The following is a 17,786-nucleotide window of genomic DNA, read 5'->3' on the forward strand; positions in this document are numbered from 1 at the left end:
GGTACAGGCTGATTTATTTCTCCAAAAGCTGTTGTTAAATCAATTCATTCTGAGTTTCTGTTTGAAAATCTGTTGCTTGTTGTTGATATCTATGCAAGGTCTTAGAAGACAGTGGAACGACATCTCAGAATAGAAGAGCAATGGGCAAAAAAGAATTAGGCAGTGGCGTCTCACCAACCTATTGGTCAAAATCTGTTGTATTCCTAACTTTTTTCAGTTCTGATAAGGCCTTCAACGTGATGTGTTCCTCTGTCTCTACACAAGTACTGCCAGGTCTGCTGACGCATTAGTGCTAACCACTGAGCCACTGTGTGTGTATGGTACCAGCAGTTATTGTCACTAATAATCTCACAAGTTCAGTACAATCCAGCCTTCACTTCTGATGGTCGTTACAATATTCATTACTCGTATTTGCGCTATTTTGCTTTTATCCAGTCATTGCATTTGAAATTCCACCAAAAAACGTGCATACGGTCAGAAAATAGACCAAGACTTTTGTGACAATACCATCACTTTAAAAACGTTATTTTGTCCTGGGTTTTGTGGGGTTTTTTGAAGAGGGGTTATAAAGACAGCGATGGTGAAGTGGCTACTAGAAACGGCCTAAGCCAATAGTTGAGGAGACCTTTAGGTTTTTTTAAAAATAGTTTTAACAATGGAAACAAAGTAACCAGTTTTCATAGATCAGGCTTTCTAGATTTTTTTTATGCTGTAGCAGTCAAAGCTGTTTTGGGTCCACAAAGAATTGGATCTTCAGTAAATGATTCCTAGTTGTGTGACTTTCTCTGAAGTTTTTTGATGTTGCCTTCTGATTGGAAAACAGCACGTAAGAATCTATCTGAATGTACTTTTTTTGCCAAGCGTTGTGTTTGAGATGTTACTATATTGAAACGCCTAATTGATAATAGGTGCTGTATCTATTATTCAGTTAAGTTTTCCTAAAATTAAGTTATTCTAAATTCCACTAAATTTGTTTTTTTTTTGAATTTTGAAAAGAAAGTTTAAATAAATTTGTGTTTTGCTTAACATCGAGTGGTTTGACCAGTCAGATTAGGATGGAACAGACTTGAAATCTGGCTTTAAAATAACAAAACGTTAGGGTCTTAAAATATTTTGAAGTGGTTTGGTATGGTGCATAACACTTTCTCTGCTCCCGTTCAGGGAGAACAATAATGCAGAGAGGATATTCAGCCTGATGCCTGAACGAAACGAACGTTCTTTCTGTACGATGATTCGAGGAATGATTAAGGTATTGTGGGTAATACCAATCCTCACCATTTGCTTCTGTATTGCTCATCAGTTTTGAGCTATTGTTAACACCTGCTTTGTTTGTTTAGCATGGTGCTTGCACGAAGGCGATGAACTTGTACACGGATTTGTTGAACAATCGAATGAAAGGTGAGAGCTGGATAAATGGTTTTTCTGGTTGTACGTGCTCCCTAAATTTTGAAAGTCTCGACCCGTAGTCTTATTTAGAGGCGTGAGGTAGACAGAATGCTGATCAGTTGCACTGAATATTATGCAAAAAGTTAAAAGGGAGGGTCAGCTCAGCAGAAGCTATTGAAGTTGCCACAACCAGCAATAGGATAGCATATGAAAAGCTTCAGGAATCTGAACTTCAGCCATTGCATGTGAGGGTGCAATTAGAAGGAAGGCTGTCAACATTGGCCTAAGTGTGTTTAACTTCAATGCATGCAGTATACAAAGCAAGGTAAGTGAGTTTGTACCACAGACTGGAGTTAACAGGTATGATGTTGTGGGTATCATTGACATGGCTGTAATAGGATCAGGTTTGGAAACTAATTTCCAAGGGGTACACATCCTATTGAAAGAACAGGCAGATGGGGCAACCTTGCCTTGTCAGAAAGAAATGAAATTAGATCAAAAGCAGGAAGTGAGAGTTGGAAAGTGTAGAATCTGAGAGGGTAGAGTTGAGGAGCCACAACGGAGAAAAGATCCTGCCGGAAGTTATGTCCAGGCCTCCGAGCGGTAGTCAAGATGTGGGGCAGAAAATAAACCGCGAATGGAAAGGGCATGTAAGAAGGGTACTGTTGCAGTCATCAAGAGGGACTTCGTTACAGTTGGTAATAGATCCCAAGAAAAGGAATTTGTGGAATGTCTGCGATGGGTTTTATATTTGTTTTGGAACAATTTTTAGTAATTCTGGATTTGGTGGTGTGTAATGAGGCAGATATGATTGGGAAACTTAAGGTGAAATAGCCCCCCCCACTCCCCCCAACCAAGCCCGGGGCAGTGACCATAATATGATTGAATTCACCGTGTAGTGAGAAGGTAAGGCTTGAATCAGATGCATCAGTATTAGAATTGAGTAAAGGTAACTTCGAAGACCTGAGGGAGGAGCTGGTCAGAGCTGATTGGAAGGGGAGCTTAGCAGGGAAAACAGTGAAGCAGCAATGGCAGAAATTTCTGAGTAATTTGGGTAGCACAACAGAAATTCATCCCGAGGAAGAAGAAATGTATCAAAGGAAGGATGAGGCATTAGTGATCATTCAGGGATCTCTAGAATCAAGGAGTGTCTCAAAGGACTGGGAAGTGGCTAATGTAACACCCTTGATTAAGAAGGGAGAAAGCCAGTAGACAGGAATCCGTAGGGTGCTGATTTGTTAGTATGATTTTAGAGTGTATCGTTTGAGGATGCGATTGAAGAATACTTAAAAGTGCATGGTAAAATAGGACTGAGCTAACACAGCTGAGTCAAGAGGATGTCATGCCTGACAAATCTGTTCAAATTATAGCCATATTGCATGAAAGCAGACCCTTCGGTCCGACCAATCCATGCTGACTGTAATCCCAAACTAAACTAGTCCCTTTGCTGCAGCTGTGCTGAGTGGGAGATTTCAAACAGGCACTTTCAAAATCTGGATGGTCTCGAACAAGGCTGTGTTTTAGCCTCATAGTGTGGGCAACCAACTTAGTGTTTATTCGCCGCATCAAAGTTCAGCTGCATCTGCTATGCATATTAAATGCCACCTTGATGGGAAATTTTTAACTTCCATTGTTTCTGTCAAATCTCAACAACCATAGACCTACAGTTGGCAGATGACTACAGCATTGTTGTTCACTCAGCAACAGGTATTCTACTCTCAATCATTCCAATTCTCAATACAAGAAACTCGGCCTGTATTTGAATTTGCCAAAATAAAAATTATACCAAGCCAAACCTGATCAGCTAAATATTCCACCACCCGTGTATTGTTGAAGGAGATACTCTGGAATATATTGAGTCCTTCCCATACCTTGTCTGCCAGCTCTCAAAGATCATGAATGACAAGGAGATCCAACTATAAATCAGCTGCACCAGCTTAGCCTTCTATGAATGTAGCAGCCAATGTTTGATGACAGAAAACACCACAGAAATCCAAGTGTGCAGAACAGTTCCCATCATCATCATGTGCTGCAGTCAGCTCTGGACTGTGTATCAGTAACACAAGCAATTTTCAGCAACATTTCCTCTGCTGCATCCTCCAGATTCCGTGGGAATTTCTTGAAACCAGCTCCGCCAGATATTTTGTCACAATGCCCTAAAAACGAGGGAGGCTAGTTACAGGAAAAGGAAATAAATCCTATATTCCTGAACCTGCTGTCTCATTGAATGTTTTGTCCTACATGAGCATAAATCTGAGAGTTGAGAATCGACCTCTTTAGATTCAAAGAACAAAGATCTATGAAGAACTGTGTCAGATTCTGGACTGAGTAAATGTTTTCCTCCAAATAACAGGCAGGCAGTGACCTGGCCCATCACTGTGACATTTCCCAGTGCATCCGCACTGTCTTTTTCCTGGATGGCTTTGTAATCACCTGGCTCCAACCTCGTCTGATTAATTGTCATCCAATATATCTAATCCTAGCCTATAACAACTTATCTTCTTGCTCCCACATTGCTATCTCAGCTCCCCTCCCTATCCCAGTGACACTCTGCCTAGCTCCATCCCTGTTTCTTATCGCCATGCTGCCCCTCCACAATGTTATTGGAAAATACATCAATCTTCATAGTTAGGCTGAGGACACCAACTCAGCCCACCCGCTGCCACTTTATCACCTCCACCATCTGTAAGATAACAAGGTGTAGAGCTGGATGAATGCAGCAGGCCAAGCAGCATCATAGGAGCAGGAAAGCTGACGTTTCGGGCCCAGACCCTTAATTTCTGATGAGGGGTCTAGGCCCGAAACGTCAGCTTTCCTGCTCCTATGAAGCTGCTTGTCCTGCTGTGTTCGTACAGCTCTACACCTTGTTATCTCAGATTGTCCAGCATCTGCAGTTCCCATTATCTCTCCACCCTTTCTAAATTGGGTTGTTTGCCAAACCAGTGAACTTGTCTGCAGCTAACATTGTAATGCCTGTTGTTATTTTCTTCAGTCTCTGCCACAAACACCATGCCTTAATGGCCAAATGCAAATGCGCCTAAGGTAATCCAAAACTGCTGCCTGCATCCTAAATCTCTCTGTTCCATTAACCCATTTCCCCAATACTCACTGTCATATACTGAGTCCCAGTCAAAACTACAACTTTTAGATTCTCAGATAACGAGGTGTAGAGCTGGATGAACACAACAGGCCAAGTAGCATCAGAGGAGCAGGAAGGCTGATGTTTCGGGTCTACAAACGTCAGCTTTCCTACTGCTCCGATGCTACTTGGCCTGCAGTGTTCATCCAGCTCTACACCTTGTTGTCTCAGGCTCTCCAGCATCTGCAGTCCCTACTATCTCCTAAACATTTTTTTAGATTCTCATCCTTGTTTACTTTCCTTATTTTTAATCACTAGTAACACAACATTCCCAATCGTTGCCCTTTGCTGTGCCAGCCCCACTGCATGGTCAATTTAAGACTGCAACAGTTATTGCGTCTTAGCGACTGTTTCCTGTGTGTAGTCTGCTCTTTCTGCCAATGGCACATACCTAGTGTTGGTGACTCCGGGTTCTGAAACCTGAATCTCTGGAATTCCATTCTTTAAACCGCACTCTCTTGAATCTGCTTGAAAACACTTGACCGAAGTTTTGTCTGTCTGCCCTACTAATTCCTTTTGTGGCTAGGTCGCAAATTTTGTCGATGCAGCTGAGAGGTGTCTTGGGACATTTTATTTTGTTCAAGGCACTATATCAGTATGAGTATTTATTTATTAATAAGTAATCTGTTTTACAGCGGATGTTCATACTTTTAATGCACTAATATCAGCGGTGCCAGAATTGAAGGAGATGTACAATGACAAAGTGGATTTAATTGTGGTGAGTGGAAAGCCAGACGATTAATCTGACTTTGGTGCATGTTAGGCGATGTACTGAAACTGAGCTGATAATCACAGTATCATTGTGGGTGATCAAGAGGTCCAAAGGCTAACAATCCTGCAGTGCGTAACTGCATGACCTAACTCTCCAAAGCCTGTCAACTAAGTTCAATGGCATCTCAGACAAAAGAACCCTCTTTGACTTGCAGCCAATCCACAAAAATTCCGCCCCTCCACTATCAGTCCACTGTAGTCACAACATGTATCATTTGCAAGATGCATTGCAGTAATTTACCAAGGTCCCTCCAACAGCACCTTCCAAATTTTCAACCAGCTAGAAAGACAAAGGGCAGCAGATAAATGGGAATACCACCACTTGCAAGTTTCCTCTGAGCCAGTTACCATCCTGACAGGAAGTATATTGCCATTCCTTTAGTGTTACTGGGTCAAAATCGTTGAACTCCTCCTTCACAGCATTGTGGATGTCCCTATGCCAAACAGACTTCAGTGGTTAAATAGGGCAGCTTGCTACTGCCACCTCGTGGGCAATTAAGGATATGTAATAAATTGTGCCCTAGCCAGTGATGCACACGTTTCTTAAATTGGAACAAAGGAGTGTATCTGATTCATATCAGAATGCCTGATGCCACATGATTCACTTCCCAATCCTTGATGTCCCCAAAATTAAGAGGTAATCTACAAAATAAGAGAAGCTGTTATGGCCACTTGGCCTAATTTCTCTCGCTTTTGCTCTTTCTTTTCAACCCCAAGAATAATGTGATTTTAGCACCTGTCCAATGGATTTGTCTAGCTGCTTTTTTGTGATGTTCAAACGCAATGGCATTAGAGCATGAGACTTCATGCTCATTGGGCACTGTTTAAAACACTATGACATTCAATCTCCTTTTCCCTGTACATTTTCATATTGAATGATTATTTGAAGGAAACAATGCCCTCTTGAAACTTCAGTTGACTGAAATTTACCACACTTTCAGTTACAACTTTCCAGACCTGGGCCATTCATCGTGTGACAAAGTACTTTGTCATGTGATATCTGTAAATTATTTTAAGTCATTTTGTTTTCAATTGTCTGCAGGCACCTCAAGATTTTGAAAACTTGCATCAAATTTCCTGTTCAAGGATGATTTAACCCAATCTTCCAATCTATTCTGAAAACTAATATCTCTCATTTGTGGTACCATTCTTTCAAACCATTTCTGCACACTCTTCAGTGAGTTCAAATCTTCCTATAGTGTCCTGCCCAGACTGCACTGTATCCTGTAGCTGAGATCTAACACTAGAATGGGGTAGAGAGAGATGATGCGAACTGCAGATGCTGGAGAATTCCAAGATAATAAAATGTGAGGCTAGATGAACACAGCAGGCCAAGCAGCATCTCAGGAGCACAAAAGCTGATGTTTCGGGCCTAGACCCTTCATCAGAGAGGGGGATGGGGAGAGGGAACTGGAATAAATAGGGAGAGAGGGGGAGGCGGACCGAAGATGGAGAGTAAAGAAGATAGGTGGAGAGAGTATAGGTGGGGAGGTAGGGAGGGGATAGGTCAGTCCAGGGATGACGGACAGGTCAAGGAGGTGGGATGAGGTTAGTAGGTAGATGGGGGTGCAGCTTGGGGTGGGAGGAAGGGATGGGTGAGAGGAAGAACCGGTTAGGGAGGCAGAGACAGGTTGGAGATAATGGGAACTGCAGATGCTGGGGAATCCAAGACAACAAAATGTGAGGCTGGATGAACACAGCAGGCCAAGCAGCATCTCAGGAGCACAAAAGCTGACGTTTCGGGCCGAGACCCTTCATCAGAGAGGGGGATGGGGTGAGGGTTCTGGAATAAATAGGGAGAGAGGGGGAGGCGGACCGAAGATGGGGAGAAAAGAAGATAGGTGGAGAGGAGAGTATAGGTGGGGAGGTAGGGAGGGGATAGGTCAGTCCAGGGAAGACGGACAGGTCAAGGAGGTGGGATGAGGTTCGTAGGTAGATGGGGGTGTGTCTTGGGGTGGGAGGAAGGGATGGGTGAGAGGAAGAACAGGTTAGGGAGGCGGAGACAGGTTGGACTGGTTTTGGGATGCAGTGGGTGGAGGGGAAGAACTGGGCTGGTTTAGGGATGCAGTTGGGGAAGGGGAGATTTTGAAACTGGTGAAGTCCACATTGATACCATTAGGCTGCAGGGTTCCCAGGCGGAATATGAGTTGCTGTTCCTGCAACCTTCGGGGTGGCATCATTGTGGCACTGCAGGAGGCCCATGATGGACATGCCATCTAAAGAATGGGAGGGGGAGTGGAAATGGTTTGCGACTGGGAGGTGCAGTAGTTTGTTGCGAACTGAGCGGCGGTGTTCTGCGAAGCGGTCTCCAAGCCTCTGCTTGGTTTCCCCAATGTAGAGGAAGCCACACCGGGTACAGTGGATGCAGTATACCACATTGGCAGATGTGCAGGTGAACCTCTGCTTAATGTGGAATGTCATCTTGGGGCCTGGGATAGGGGTGAGGGAGGAGGTGTGGGGGCAAGTGTAGCATTTCCTGCGGTAGCAGGGGAAGGTGCCGGGTGTGGTGGGGTTGGAGGGCAGTGTGGAGCGAACAAGGGAGTCACGGAGAGAGTGGTCTCTCCGGAAAGCAGACAGGGGTGGGGATGGAAAAATGTCTTGGGTGGTGGGGTCGGATTGTAGATGGCGGAAGTGTCGGAGGATGATGCGTTGTATCCGGAGGTTGGTGGGGTGGTGTGTGAGAACAAGGAGGATCCTCTTTGGGCGGTTGTGGCAGGGGCAGGGTGTGAGGGACGTGTTGCGGGAAATATGGGAGACGTGGTCGAGGGCGTTCTCGATCACTGTGGGGGGAAAGTTGCGGTCCTTGAAGGACTTGGACATCTGGGATGTGCGGGAGTGTTGCCTGAGATGGAGACTGAGAGGACCAGGAAGGTGAGGGATGTGCTGGAGATGGCCCAGGTGAGCTGAAGGTTGGGGTGGAAGGTGTTGGTGAAGTGGATGAACTGTTCGAGCTCCTCTGGGGAGCAAGAGGCGGCGCCGATACAGTCATCAATGTACCGGAGGAAGAGGTGGGGTTTGGGGCCTGTGTGGGTGCGGAAGAGGGACTGTTCTACGTAACCGACAAAGAGGCGGGCATAGCTGGAGCCCATGCGGGTGCCCATGGCCACCCCCTTAGTCTGTAGAAAGTGGGAGGAGTCAAAAGAGAAGTTGTTGAGGGTGAGGACGAGTTCGGCTAGGCAGATGAGGGTGTCGGTGGAGGGGGACTGGTCGGGCCTGCGGGACAGGAAGAAGCGGAGGGCCTTGAGGCCATCTGCATGCGGAATGCAGGTGTATAGGGACTGGACGTCCATGGTGAAGATGAGGTGTTGGGGGCCAGGGAATTGGAAGTCCTGGAGGAGGTGGAGGGCGTGGGTGGTGTCACGGATGTAGGTGGGGAGTTCCTGGACCAAAGGGGAGAAAATGGAGTCCAGATAGTTGGAGATGAGTTCGGTGGGGCAGGAGCAGGCTGAGACGATGGGTCGACCAGGGCAGGCAGGTTTGTGGATTTTGGGAAGGAGATAGAAACGGGCCGTGCGGGGTTGGGGAACAATGAGGTTGGAGGCTGTGGGTGGGAGGTCCCCTGAGGTGATGAGGTCATGAATGGTGTTGGAGATGATGGTTTGGTGCTCGGGTGTGGGGTCATGATCGAGGGGGCGGTAGGAGGTGGTGTCGGAGAGTTGGTGTCTGGCCTCGGCGATGTAGAGATCAGTGCGACATACTACCACTGCGCCACCCTTGTCTGCGGGTTTGATGGTGAGGTTGGGGTTGGAGCGGAGGGCTGCCCGTTCTGCGGGGGAGAGGTTGGAGTGGGTGAGAGGGGTGGAGAGGTTGAGGCGGTTAATGTCTCGACGGCAGTTAGAGATGAAGAGGTCGAGGGAGGGTTGAGGCCTGGGGGTGGTGTCCAGGAGGAGGACTTGTGTTGGAAGCAGATGAAGGGGTCAGTGGATGGAGGGTTAGGCTCCCGGTTGAAGAAGTAGGCATGGAGGCGAAGGCGGCAGGAAAAACTGCTCTATGTCCAACCGTGACTGGTATTCGTTGATGTGTGGTTGTAGGGGGACAAAGGTGAGCCCCTTGCTAAGGACTGACCGTTCGTCCTCAGTCAGTGGGAGGTCTGGGGGATGGTGAAGATGCAGCAGGGCTCAGTTTGGCTGTCTTCTCTGGGGTTGCTGGCTGTGGAGGTTGTGGGCGGAGCGATGAGGTCATCGGATGTGGGCGGGGTTCCGTCGGCGTCGGCCGTGGGCGGGGTTCCGCACTCCCGCACATCCCAGATGTCCAAGTTCTTCAAGGACCGCAACTTTCCCCCCACAGTGATCGAGAACACCCTCGACCGCGCCTCCTGTATTTCCCGCAACACGTCCCTCACGCCCCGCCCTCGCCACAACCGCCCAAAGAGGATCCTCCTCATTCTCACACACCACCCCACCAACCTCCGGATACAACGCATCATCCTCCGACACTTCCGCCATCTACAATCCGACCCCACCACCCAAGACATTTTTCCATCCCCACCCCTGTCTGCTTTCCGGAGAGACCACTCTCTCCCTGACTCCCTTGTTCGCTCCACACTGCCCTCCAACCCCACCACACCCGGCACCTTGCCCTGCAACCTCAGGAAATGCTACACTTGCCCCCACACCTCCTCCCTCACCCCTATCCCAGGCCCCAAGATGACATTCCACATTAAGCAGAGGTTCACCTGCACATCTGCCAATGTGGTATACTGCATCCACTGTACCCGGTGTGGCTACCTCTACATTGGGGAAACCAAGCGGAGGCTTGGAGACCGCTTTGCAGAACACCTCCGCTCAGTTCGCAACAAACTACTGCACCTCCCAGTCGCAAACCATTTCCACTCCCCCTCCCATTCTTTAGATGACATGTCCATCATGGGCCTCCTGCAGTGCCACAATGATGCCACCCAAAGGTTGCAGGAACAGCAACTCATATTCCGCCTGGGAACCCTGCAGCCTAATGGTATCAATGTGGACTTCACCAGTTTCAAAATCTCCCCTTCCTCAACTGCATCCCTAAACCAGCCCAATTCGTCCCCTCCCCCCACTGCACCACACAACCAGCCCAGCTCTTCCCCTCCACCCACTGCATCCCAAAACCAGTCCAACCTGTCTCCGCCTCCCTAATCTGTTCTTCCTCTCACCCATCCCTTCCTCCCACCCCAAGCCGCACCCCCATCTACCTACTAACCTCCTCCCACCTCCTTGACCTGTCCGTCTTCCCTGGACTGACCTATCCCCTCCCTACCTCCGCACCTATACTCTCCTCTCCACCTATCTTCTTTTCTCCCCATCTTCGGTCCGCCTCCCCCTCTCTCCCTATTTATTCCAGAACCCTCTCCCCATCCCCCTCTCTGATGAAGGGTCTCGGCCCGAAACGTCAGCTTTTGTGCTCCTGAGATGCTGCTTGGCCTGCTGTGTTCATCCAGCCTCACATTTTGTTGGCAGAGACAGGTTGGACTGGTTTTGGGATGCAGTGGGTGGGGGGTAAGAGCTGGGATGGTTGTGTGGTGCAGTGGGGGGAGGGGACGAACTGGGCTGGTTTAGGGATGCGAATGGGGTACTTGTTTTTGTAATCTATGCTCCTGTTAATAACCTGAGGACACTGTGCTTTATTAGCAGCCTTCAACTTCGCCTGCTGCCTTCTGACCTGTGCATATGTATAGATTCCTCTTCTCATACACACCCTATATATATTGTCTCTCCATGTTCTTGCTACCAGAATGTCTTGCCTCACACTTCCATGTTGAAGTTTATCTGCCACCCATTCACCCACTCCAACTTGACTGCCGTTTCGGAGTTCCACACTGTTCTCCTCAGTTTATCGTGCTTCCAAACTTTGTATCATCTGCAAATGTTGAAATTGTCCACTGAGCCCCAAGTCTATATCGTTACATGTGTCAGGAAATGCAAGAGCCCTAGAACTGATTCCCAGGCAACCCCACTATAAATCTTCACCCAGGTTGAAAAATATCTGTTGCCCTTTACGATGTTTTCTATCACTCGACCAATTTTGTATCCACATAATTTTATTTTCACTCGTTTTGGAATGTAAGCGCGACCAGCAAAAACTTGTTGTAAAAGCATGAGGTCCATTTGATCTACAATGACCCTCACTGAACCTGTTATCTAATTAATCATACTCTTTGTCATTCATTCGCTGCAACCTGCAATTCTTTTCTTTCCAGATGTTCACCCTTGTGTTGCTCGGAAAATCTTGAGTGCTGAGTTGTTATGAGACCTGGATCCTTCTTGATATTCAGTTAATGAACTTTTCATTTCTTTTGAAAACAGGACCTGCTGAAGCAAATGGCTGAACAAAAGGTGCAACCAAACTTGTTAACTTTTAATTCCGCAATGAAGAGTCTCCGAAAGTGTGGTTCAGTTGCAAAAGGACTTTCCATCCAAATACTTAATGAAATGAAATATCTAAATATAGGTATGACCATTTTCCTTTTTTTCTTATATTTCCCGTAACCAATAAGTACAACTTTTGGTAAATTGATAATGCCAATGTTAATTATAATTGTCAAAAAGAAAACACTATCTTTACTGCGTGACCAATTAATCATATGACCATTTCCCCACAGTCACAAGGTCACATTCTTAGACTAATTCATAAAAGCTCCTTTAATAGCACCTCCAAACCCACAATCTCTATCACCCCAAAGGATAAGGGCAATAAATGCGTGGACGTCATGTTCAAGCTCCCCTCCGAATCATGACTTGGAATTATTAATGCTGTTCCTTGACTCTTTCTGGGTCCAATTTCCTCCTGACAATGCTGTTGTGTATCTTCACTATATGTGAGTGTTCCTTTCTTGGGCACAACTATAGTTAGGCAATAAATGCTGGCCTTGGCACCAATTCTCATAATGTAGAAATTGAAAATTTCAAAGAACTCTGGTCTATAACTTTATCTCAACTGCCATTGAACCACAATGCATTGCAGGCCCACACTTCCCTGAAGCTGGAGAGGGAGAGAATCAGCTTGCACCCCAGCTGTTCGTTGCTGTTTGTGGGTGTGGGTATTAACAGGATCAAGCTGGGCTGCAAGTGGTGTTTAGTAATAATTTCACACGCTAAGGCTGATAGCCCAGGAAAGGTGCAAATGAAAAATGAAGAAAAAACTGTTGCAACTCAATCACATTTTTCACGTTTCAGGGAAGTGTGTTGTGGTATGCGTAAGGGCAGAATGAGGTGTGCAACAAACTGAGCTGCATTACAAAATAAATCACTGCCCCCTTTGTGAATTTCCTTTTTGGACACTAGGAGAATTTCCAGTCTCAAAGAAACAAAGAAACCTACAGCACAGGAACAGGCCCTTCGGCCCTCCAAGCCTGCGCCGACCAAGATCCTCTGTCTAACCTGTCATCTATTTTCGAACGGTCTGTGTCCATTTGCTCTCCAAGGGTGCACACTCCGTTAGGATGACCAACATCGACAAGGGGACCTCTGATATGTCCACCTTCTTCCTCAACCTAGGATGCCCCAGCGCTGTTGCTGACAGAGCCTTCAGCCAGGTCCGACCCATCTCCCGCACTTCAGCCCTCACTCCCTGTCTCCCCTCAAATAACAGTGATGGGTCCCCTTTATCCCCACTTACCATCCCACCAGCATGCACATCCAAAGGATCATTAGCTGTCATTTCCACCACCTCCAGTGAGGTGCTGCTACCAGACGCACATTCCCCTGCCTTCCCTTGTCAGCCTTCCTCAAGGGCCATTCCCTTTGGGACACCCTGGTCCACTCCTCATTCTCTCCCACAGCCCCTTCCCCTGTAACTACAGAACGTATAACACTTGTCCATTTACTTGCTCCCTCCTCAGTACCCAAGTGCCCAAACGTACCTCCTAGGTGAAGCAGCACTTTACCTGCACCACTCAATCTGTTCCCTGGCAACATCTCTCTCAGGCTTGCTGCAGTGAAGCACCGCACAAGCTGGCAGAATGCACCCAATTTTCCATTTGGGAGCTCTCCAGCCTTCTGGGCCTTCATATTTGAGTTCAACAGTTTTAGGGCCTGAGTACTCTTTCCTGTGTCCCTACCCACAACCCCCACGCACCAGGCCTTGTTATCATGTAGTCTGTTATGACACACACAACCCATTGTTAACCACTAATAGTCCCCCATTGGTGTCTAGTCATTCTCCGAGGCTGATCGTTATCCATTCCTTTGCCCAATTGTTTCTCTCTTTGGGCTCTATTTCCAATTACCTTTCGCTCTTTACCCCCTCCCAAACCTTCTGCATAAAAAGCAACTTTTTTCTAGTTGCCATTAGACCTGAAGAAGGGTCACTGGATCTGAAATGTTAACTCTGATTTCACTCTACAGATGCTGCCAGATCTGCCAGATTTTTCCACCAATTTTTATTTTTGTTTTCAATTAGCATAAGCCAAGATTCATAAATATTTGTCGTAATTGAATTCCCATAGCAGACATCGCGATCTTAAGTTGAAATAGGGTGATGGAGCAGAGTAGAATTGGATTAAGGAACAGGGGTGTAATTTAGTGCCAAGTTGGACCTTTTTTTGATATCAGTTTAACAACATAAACTCAACTTGTAGTAGCTCGAATAGCCAAGTCATGAAAGTTGGAGGGAGAATCTGACTCTTTATACCTCTCTGCAGTTTGTACTGAATGGAGAGATACAACTGAGCACTGAAGCAACACTACTGGTCGACGTGTTTAATTACATTACAGGAAAACGTGTCTTTGTGGTAATGTCACTGGATTAATAATGCAGAGGCCAATGCTAGTGCACTGTATATATAGGCTTAAATATCACCAAGGCATGTGCTGGAATTTAAATTCAATTCACTATAAACTATCTCCATTTCTTATAAAACTTTGGTGATCATGGGGACTGCAGATGCTGGAGAATCCAAGATAATGAAACGTGAGGCTGGATGAACACAGCAGGCCCAGCAGCATCTCAGGAGCACAAAAGCTGACTTTTCGGGCCTAGACCCTTCATCAGAGAAGGGTCTAGGCCCGAAACGTCAGCTTTTGCGCTCCTGAGATGCTGCTGGGTCGGATAAAACTTTGTCTGGTTTGTACATGTCTTACACGTGATTCTCGACATTCTAGGCTTGATTAGAGGCTGTCCTCTGAAATGGTCTTGCACAGTACTTAATTCAAGGACAATTGGAGATGGGCAGCAAATGCTGACTTCATAATGATAACCACATCCTAGGAAAGAATAAAGGAACAAAGACGCAGTTACATTATAAATGTTGGTTCAAGTAAGAATTTAGGATGGGGGAAAATGTGCTCTAATCTTGTCAACCAGAGGTGCATTTTTGTAGGCAACCAGTAATTTTCTTTTCCAGGCATGTGTGTGTGAGATAAGCAGATCAGGCTGCTGGCAGTGATGAGTGGCGCAGGGGTACAGACCTCAGCTGAATAATGGGAGCTGAGTGTGGGTGTTTCTCACTCAGTTTGCATGTGGCAAGTTGTTTGGGAAGCATCTACATGAGAAAGCCGCCTAGATCTGAGCCAGGGCTTTACCAGTTTGAAGCGTGACCTGAAAGAAAGGCAACCCTAAATTTGTTGACATGAATTCTGTTGAATTCACTGAGACTTGTTTTGGTGGCTTATTTTGTGTGTGTAATTTAGCTGAAGGTCTTAGCACATCAGGGTGCCTTCAGTCCTGGTCTGATATTCTCCAAATGTCAAACAAATGCCAGTGCACATGAGTTCCAATATGTGCTTTTTTTAAAAATTCTCTTTTTTTTAGAACCAAGTTTGGCTACCTTTAATCATCTACTCGCTATATTCCATAAACCTGGTAAGTAAACACAAGTATAATCTAAAATTTGAAATTCATGTGGAATCCAGAAAGACAGGTTGGATGAGCCTTTTTTGTTTTGTTTTCTTGGTGTGGTTTCTATTTCTAGTGTCACATTTTTCAACAGGAGCTTTCCCTTTCTTGTGTCCAAAAGAAAAGTCTGGATTGTCTATTGTATGCCTTATGGCTATCCTCATGGTACTTTTGTACCTGGGACCAAGAACATCCCATCTGCCATGTTGTGGACAAAACAGGCCATTCAGTCTCATCAGTTCACGTCAGTATTAATATGCTGCATAAACCTCTTCCCATCTAGCCTCATCCAAATCTATCATTGTTATTCGATTTCCCTCACACACCACCTGCCCACTTCCCCCATGTGCCTGTCTAGTATCTATACTGTTCACCTCATCTGCTGTGGTAGCAGGTACCATGCACTCTCATTACATTCAAGGTGTCAGCAGAGTAAGGCTCCTGAGCCAGAGCTTATATGCTCTCTCCATTTCTTCTATAGCTTTTTCTCTTTTTTTTAATTTTTCCTTTGTACCTGCCTCTTGTCCACAGATGGCATCAGTGATGATGAGACGAAGCCCAGTGCTGATTCATCTGCCTTTACTTTCTTTTTTTCTTTCCCTGCTTTCTTTTTACTTTAACCGTACTTACCTTCTATGGAGAATGCCCAGAACCTTCAGTGGTAGCTGCGTTGCCAAGATCCACCCAGTGCAGTCTCGTGGTGACATCCTCAACAATAGATGTAAGATGGTACTGAAGAATGGCGCAACAGTTTTTGCAGTGGCAACGCAGTGAGGGAGGGCACACTGGCTGGTGATGGTCTCAGCAAAGGGTGGAAGAACCCAGACCCAGGACCAAGGCTAAGCACTTACGGATTGTTATGCTAAACGTCTAACTTTATTTTCTACGTTATATCTAAGATTTTGTACCAAGGTACCTTTTTATCTAAGATAATACTGGAGAGTAGCAACTTCATACACTTTTCACTATACTGCTGTACTTGAGTACAAATGACAATAAAACCTAATTCTAATTCTCTCTCTAAGAAAATAAGTTTCTTCTCCACTTATTCTGTAGTTTCTTGTGAACTATCTTAGATCTTTGGCTTCTAGTTAATCTCTTCTCCACAAGAGGAAATAATCTTTGTATGCAACATATCAAAACTTTTTCAGAATTTAAGATTCTGGTTCACCTCTGCCACCAGGTCCACAGTCCCCTGAGAGTGGCAATACAAGTGATTAAGTTGGTCAAGAAGATATGTGGCATGCTTGCCTTCATTGTTCAGGGCATAGAATATAAAAGTTGTCAAGTCATGTTACAGCTGTATAGAACTTTTAGTTAAGCCACACTTGAAATATTGTGTGCAGTTCTGGATATTACACTACCAGAACAATATGGTGGCTTTGGAGAGGATATTGAAATGGTCACCAGAATGTTGCCAAGTTTGGAGGGTATGAGGAGAGATTAAATGATCTCAGTTTGTTTTCACTTGAAGCTAAAGGGGCAACCTGATAGTTTGCAAAATTATTAGGAGCATGAAAAGAATGGATAGTTGGAATCATTTTCCCAGGATAGAAACGTCAATTACTAAGAGACATCGGTTTTAAGGTAAAAGGGAGTAGGTTTAAGGGAGATGCCAGACACAAGGTTTTTTTGTACTGAGGGTGCTAAGCGCCTGGAATGGGCTGCCATTGGAGGCGGATACTATAACAATGTTTAAGAGGCATCTTGACAGATAAATGAGTAGGCCGGGAATAGAGTAATACGGACCATATAGAAGCAAAAGTCGTTTAGTTTGGAAAAGGCATCGTGCGTTGGCACAGGGGTGGGCCAAAGGGCCTGTTCCTGTCCTGCACTACTGTTTCCCCAGGGACATAATTTGGCTTGTCCCCCTGGATCACTTTGTCCCTTCCCTCCTATCCCTGTTCTGGGGGCTAGACATTAATGTTATATCAGTCACCCACCTTGCCACTCTTAGATGGATGTTGTCCCATTGCCCACCTTCATGGGTTAGTTTTCATTCCTTCTAAGAAGAAAACTATTATTTTTGAAAACGTACATTGATAATAAGGTGTATTTGGCATCAGATGAATTGATGCCGGTTAAATGCACACCATGACCCCTCTCTTTTGTCATTCCCCTTTGTTTTCCCATGATAAAAGTTTGAAAAGTTATTTATTGGGACAGGAACTCTTAAATGAAATCACATGCTAGACGTAAATACTAGGAAAATTCCATTTTTAAGGGACTTCAATATCCAACATCTAGGATGAAGTCATGTGGATCCAGAGATCGCCAGCCCCTAGTTTGACAAGTTGCTTAGTATGCTGTGATTGTAATTTCACTAAGTTTCTCTTCTCCTTCCATCTGATTTACGGCTATCGATGGGATTTTTTTGTATATTCCCTAATGAAGACAAAAGCAAAATGTTCATTCATGTCATCTGTCATTTCATGATTTTCTGCTATTAAATCCTCATTCACTCGCTCCTGAGCACCAATGCTCACTTTACTCGCTTCTCGTTTTTAGACATTGTAGAAACTCTTGATTGTAATATGATTTTTCACATTTCTAATTATCTTTCTATTATATTCCTGTTTCTTCCTCTTGATTAACCTTCTAGACATTTTTGTCCTTGCCCAGTCATTTGACTTGATGTCCGTCTTTGCAGTTATGTTTTTTCCTTAAGTTTGGTACT

General features: G+C 45.5%; 1 protein-coding gene and 1 non-coding gene across 3 annotated transcripts in view; both read left to right on the forward strand.

The window, feature by feature from the left end:
• ptcd3 (pentatricopeptide repeat domain 3) overlaps nucleotides 1-17,786 on the forward strand; it is a 56,631-nt gene that overhangs the window by 16,866 nt on the left and 21,979 nt on the right. The window contains exons 10-14 of one of the 2 annotated variants that reach the window (XM_048543480.2): nucleotides 1,162-1,249; nucleotides 1,338-1,398; nucleotides 5,161-5,243; nucleotides 11,581-11,725; nucleotides 15,026-15,076. In XM_048543480.2, the coding sequence (XP_048399437.2) occupies nucleotides 1,162-1,249; nucleotides 1,338-1,398; nucleotides 5,161-5,243; nucleotides 11,581-11,725; nucleotides 15,026-15,076 (428 nt within the window). The remainder of the gene's footprint in view (nucleotides 1-1,161; nucleotides 1,250-1,337; nucleotides 1,399-5,160; nucleotides 5,244-11,580; nucleotides 11,726-15,025; nucleotides 15,077-17,786) is intronic. The other variant, XM_059650166.1, reaches the window with a different exon arrangement.
• On the forward strand, nucleotides 14,651-14,788 carry LOC125460203 (small nucleolar RNA SNORD94). Its single transcript, XR_007249220.1, has one exon. It is a non-coding gene; the product is annotated as a small nucleolar RNA SNORD94 (small nucleolar RNA).

Source organism: Stegostoma tigrinum, chromosome 1 (genome assembly GCF_030684315.1).
Source record: "Stegostoma tigrinum isolate sSteTig4 chromosome 1, sSteTig4.hap1, whole genome shotgun sequence".
In the NCBI taxonomy this organism is placed as follows: domain Eukaryota; kingdom Metazoa; phylum Chordata; class Chondrichthyes; order Orectolobiformes; family Stegostomatidae; genus Stegostoma; species Stegostoma tigrinum.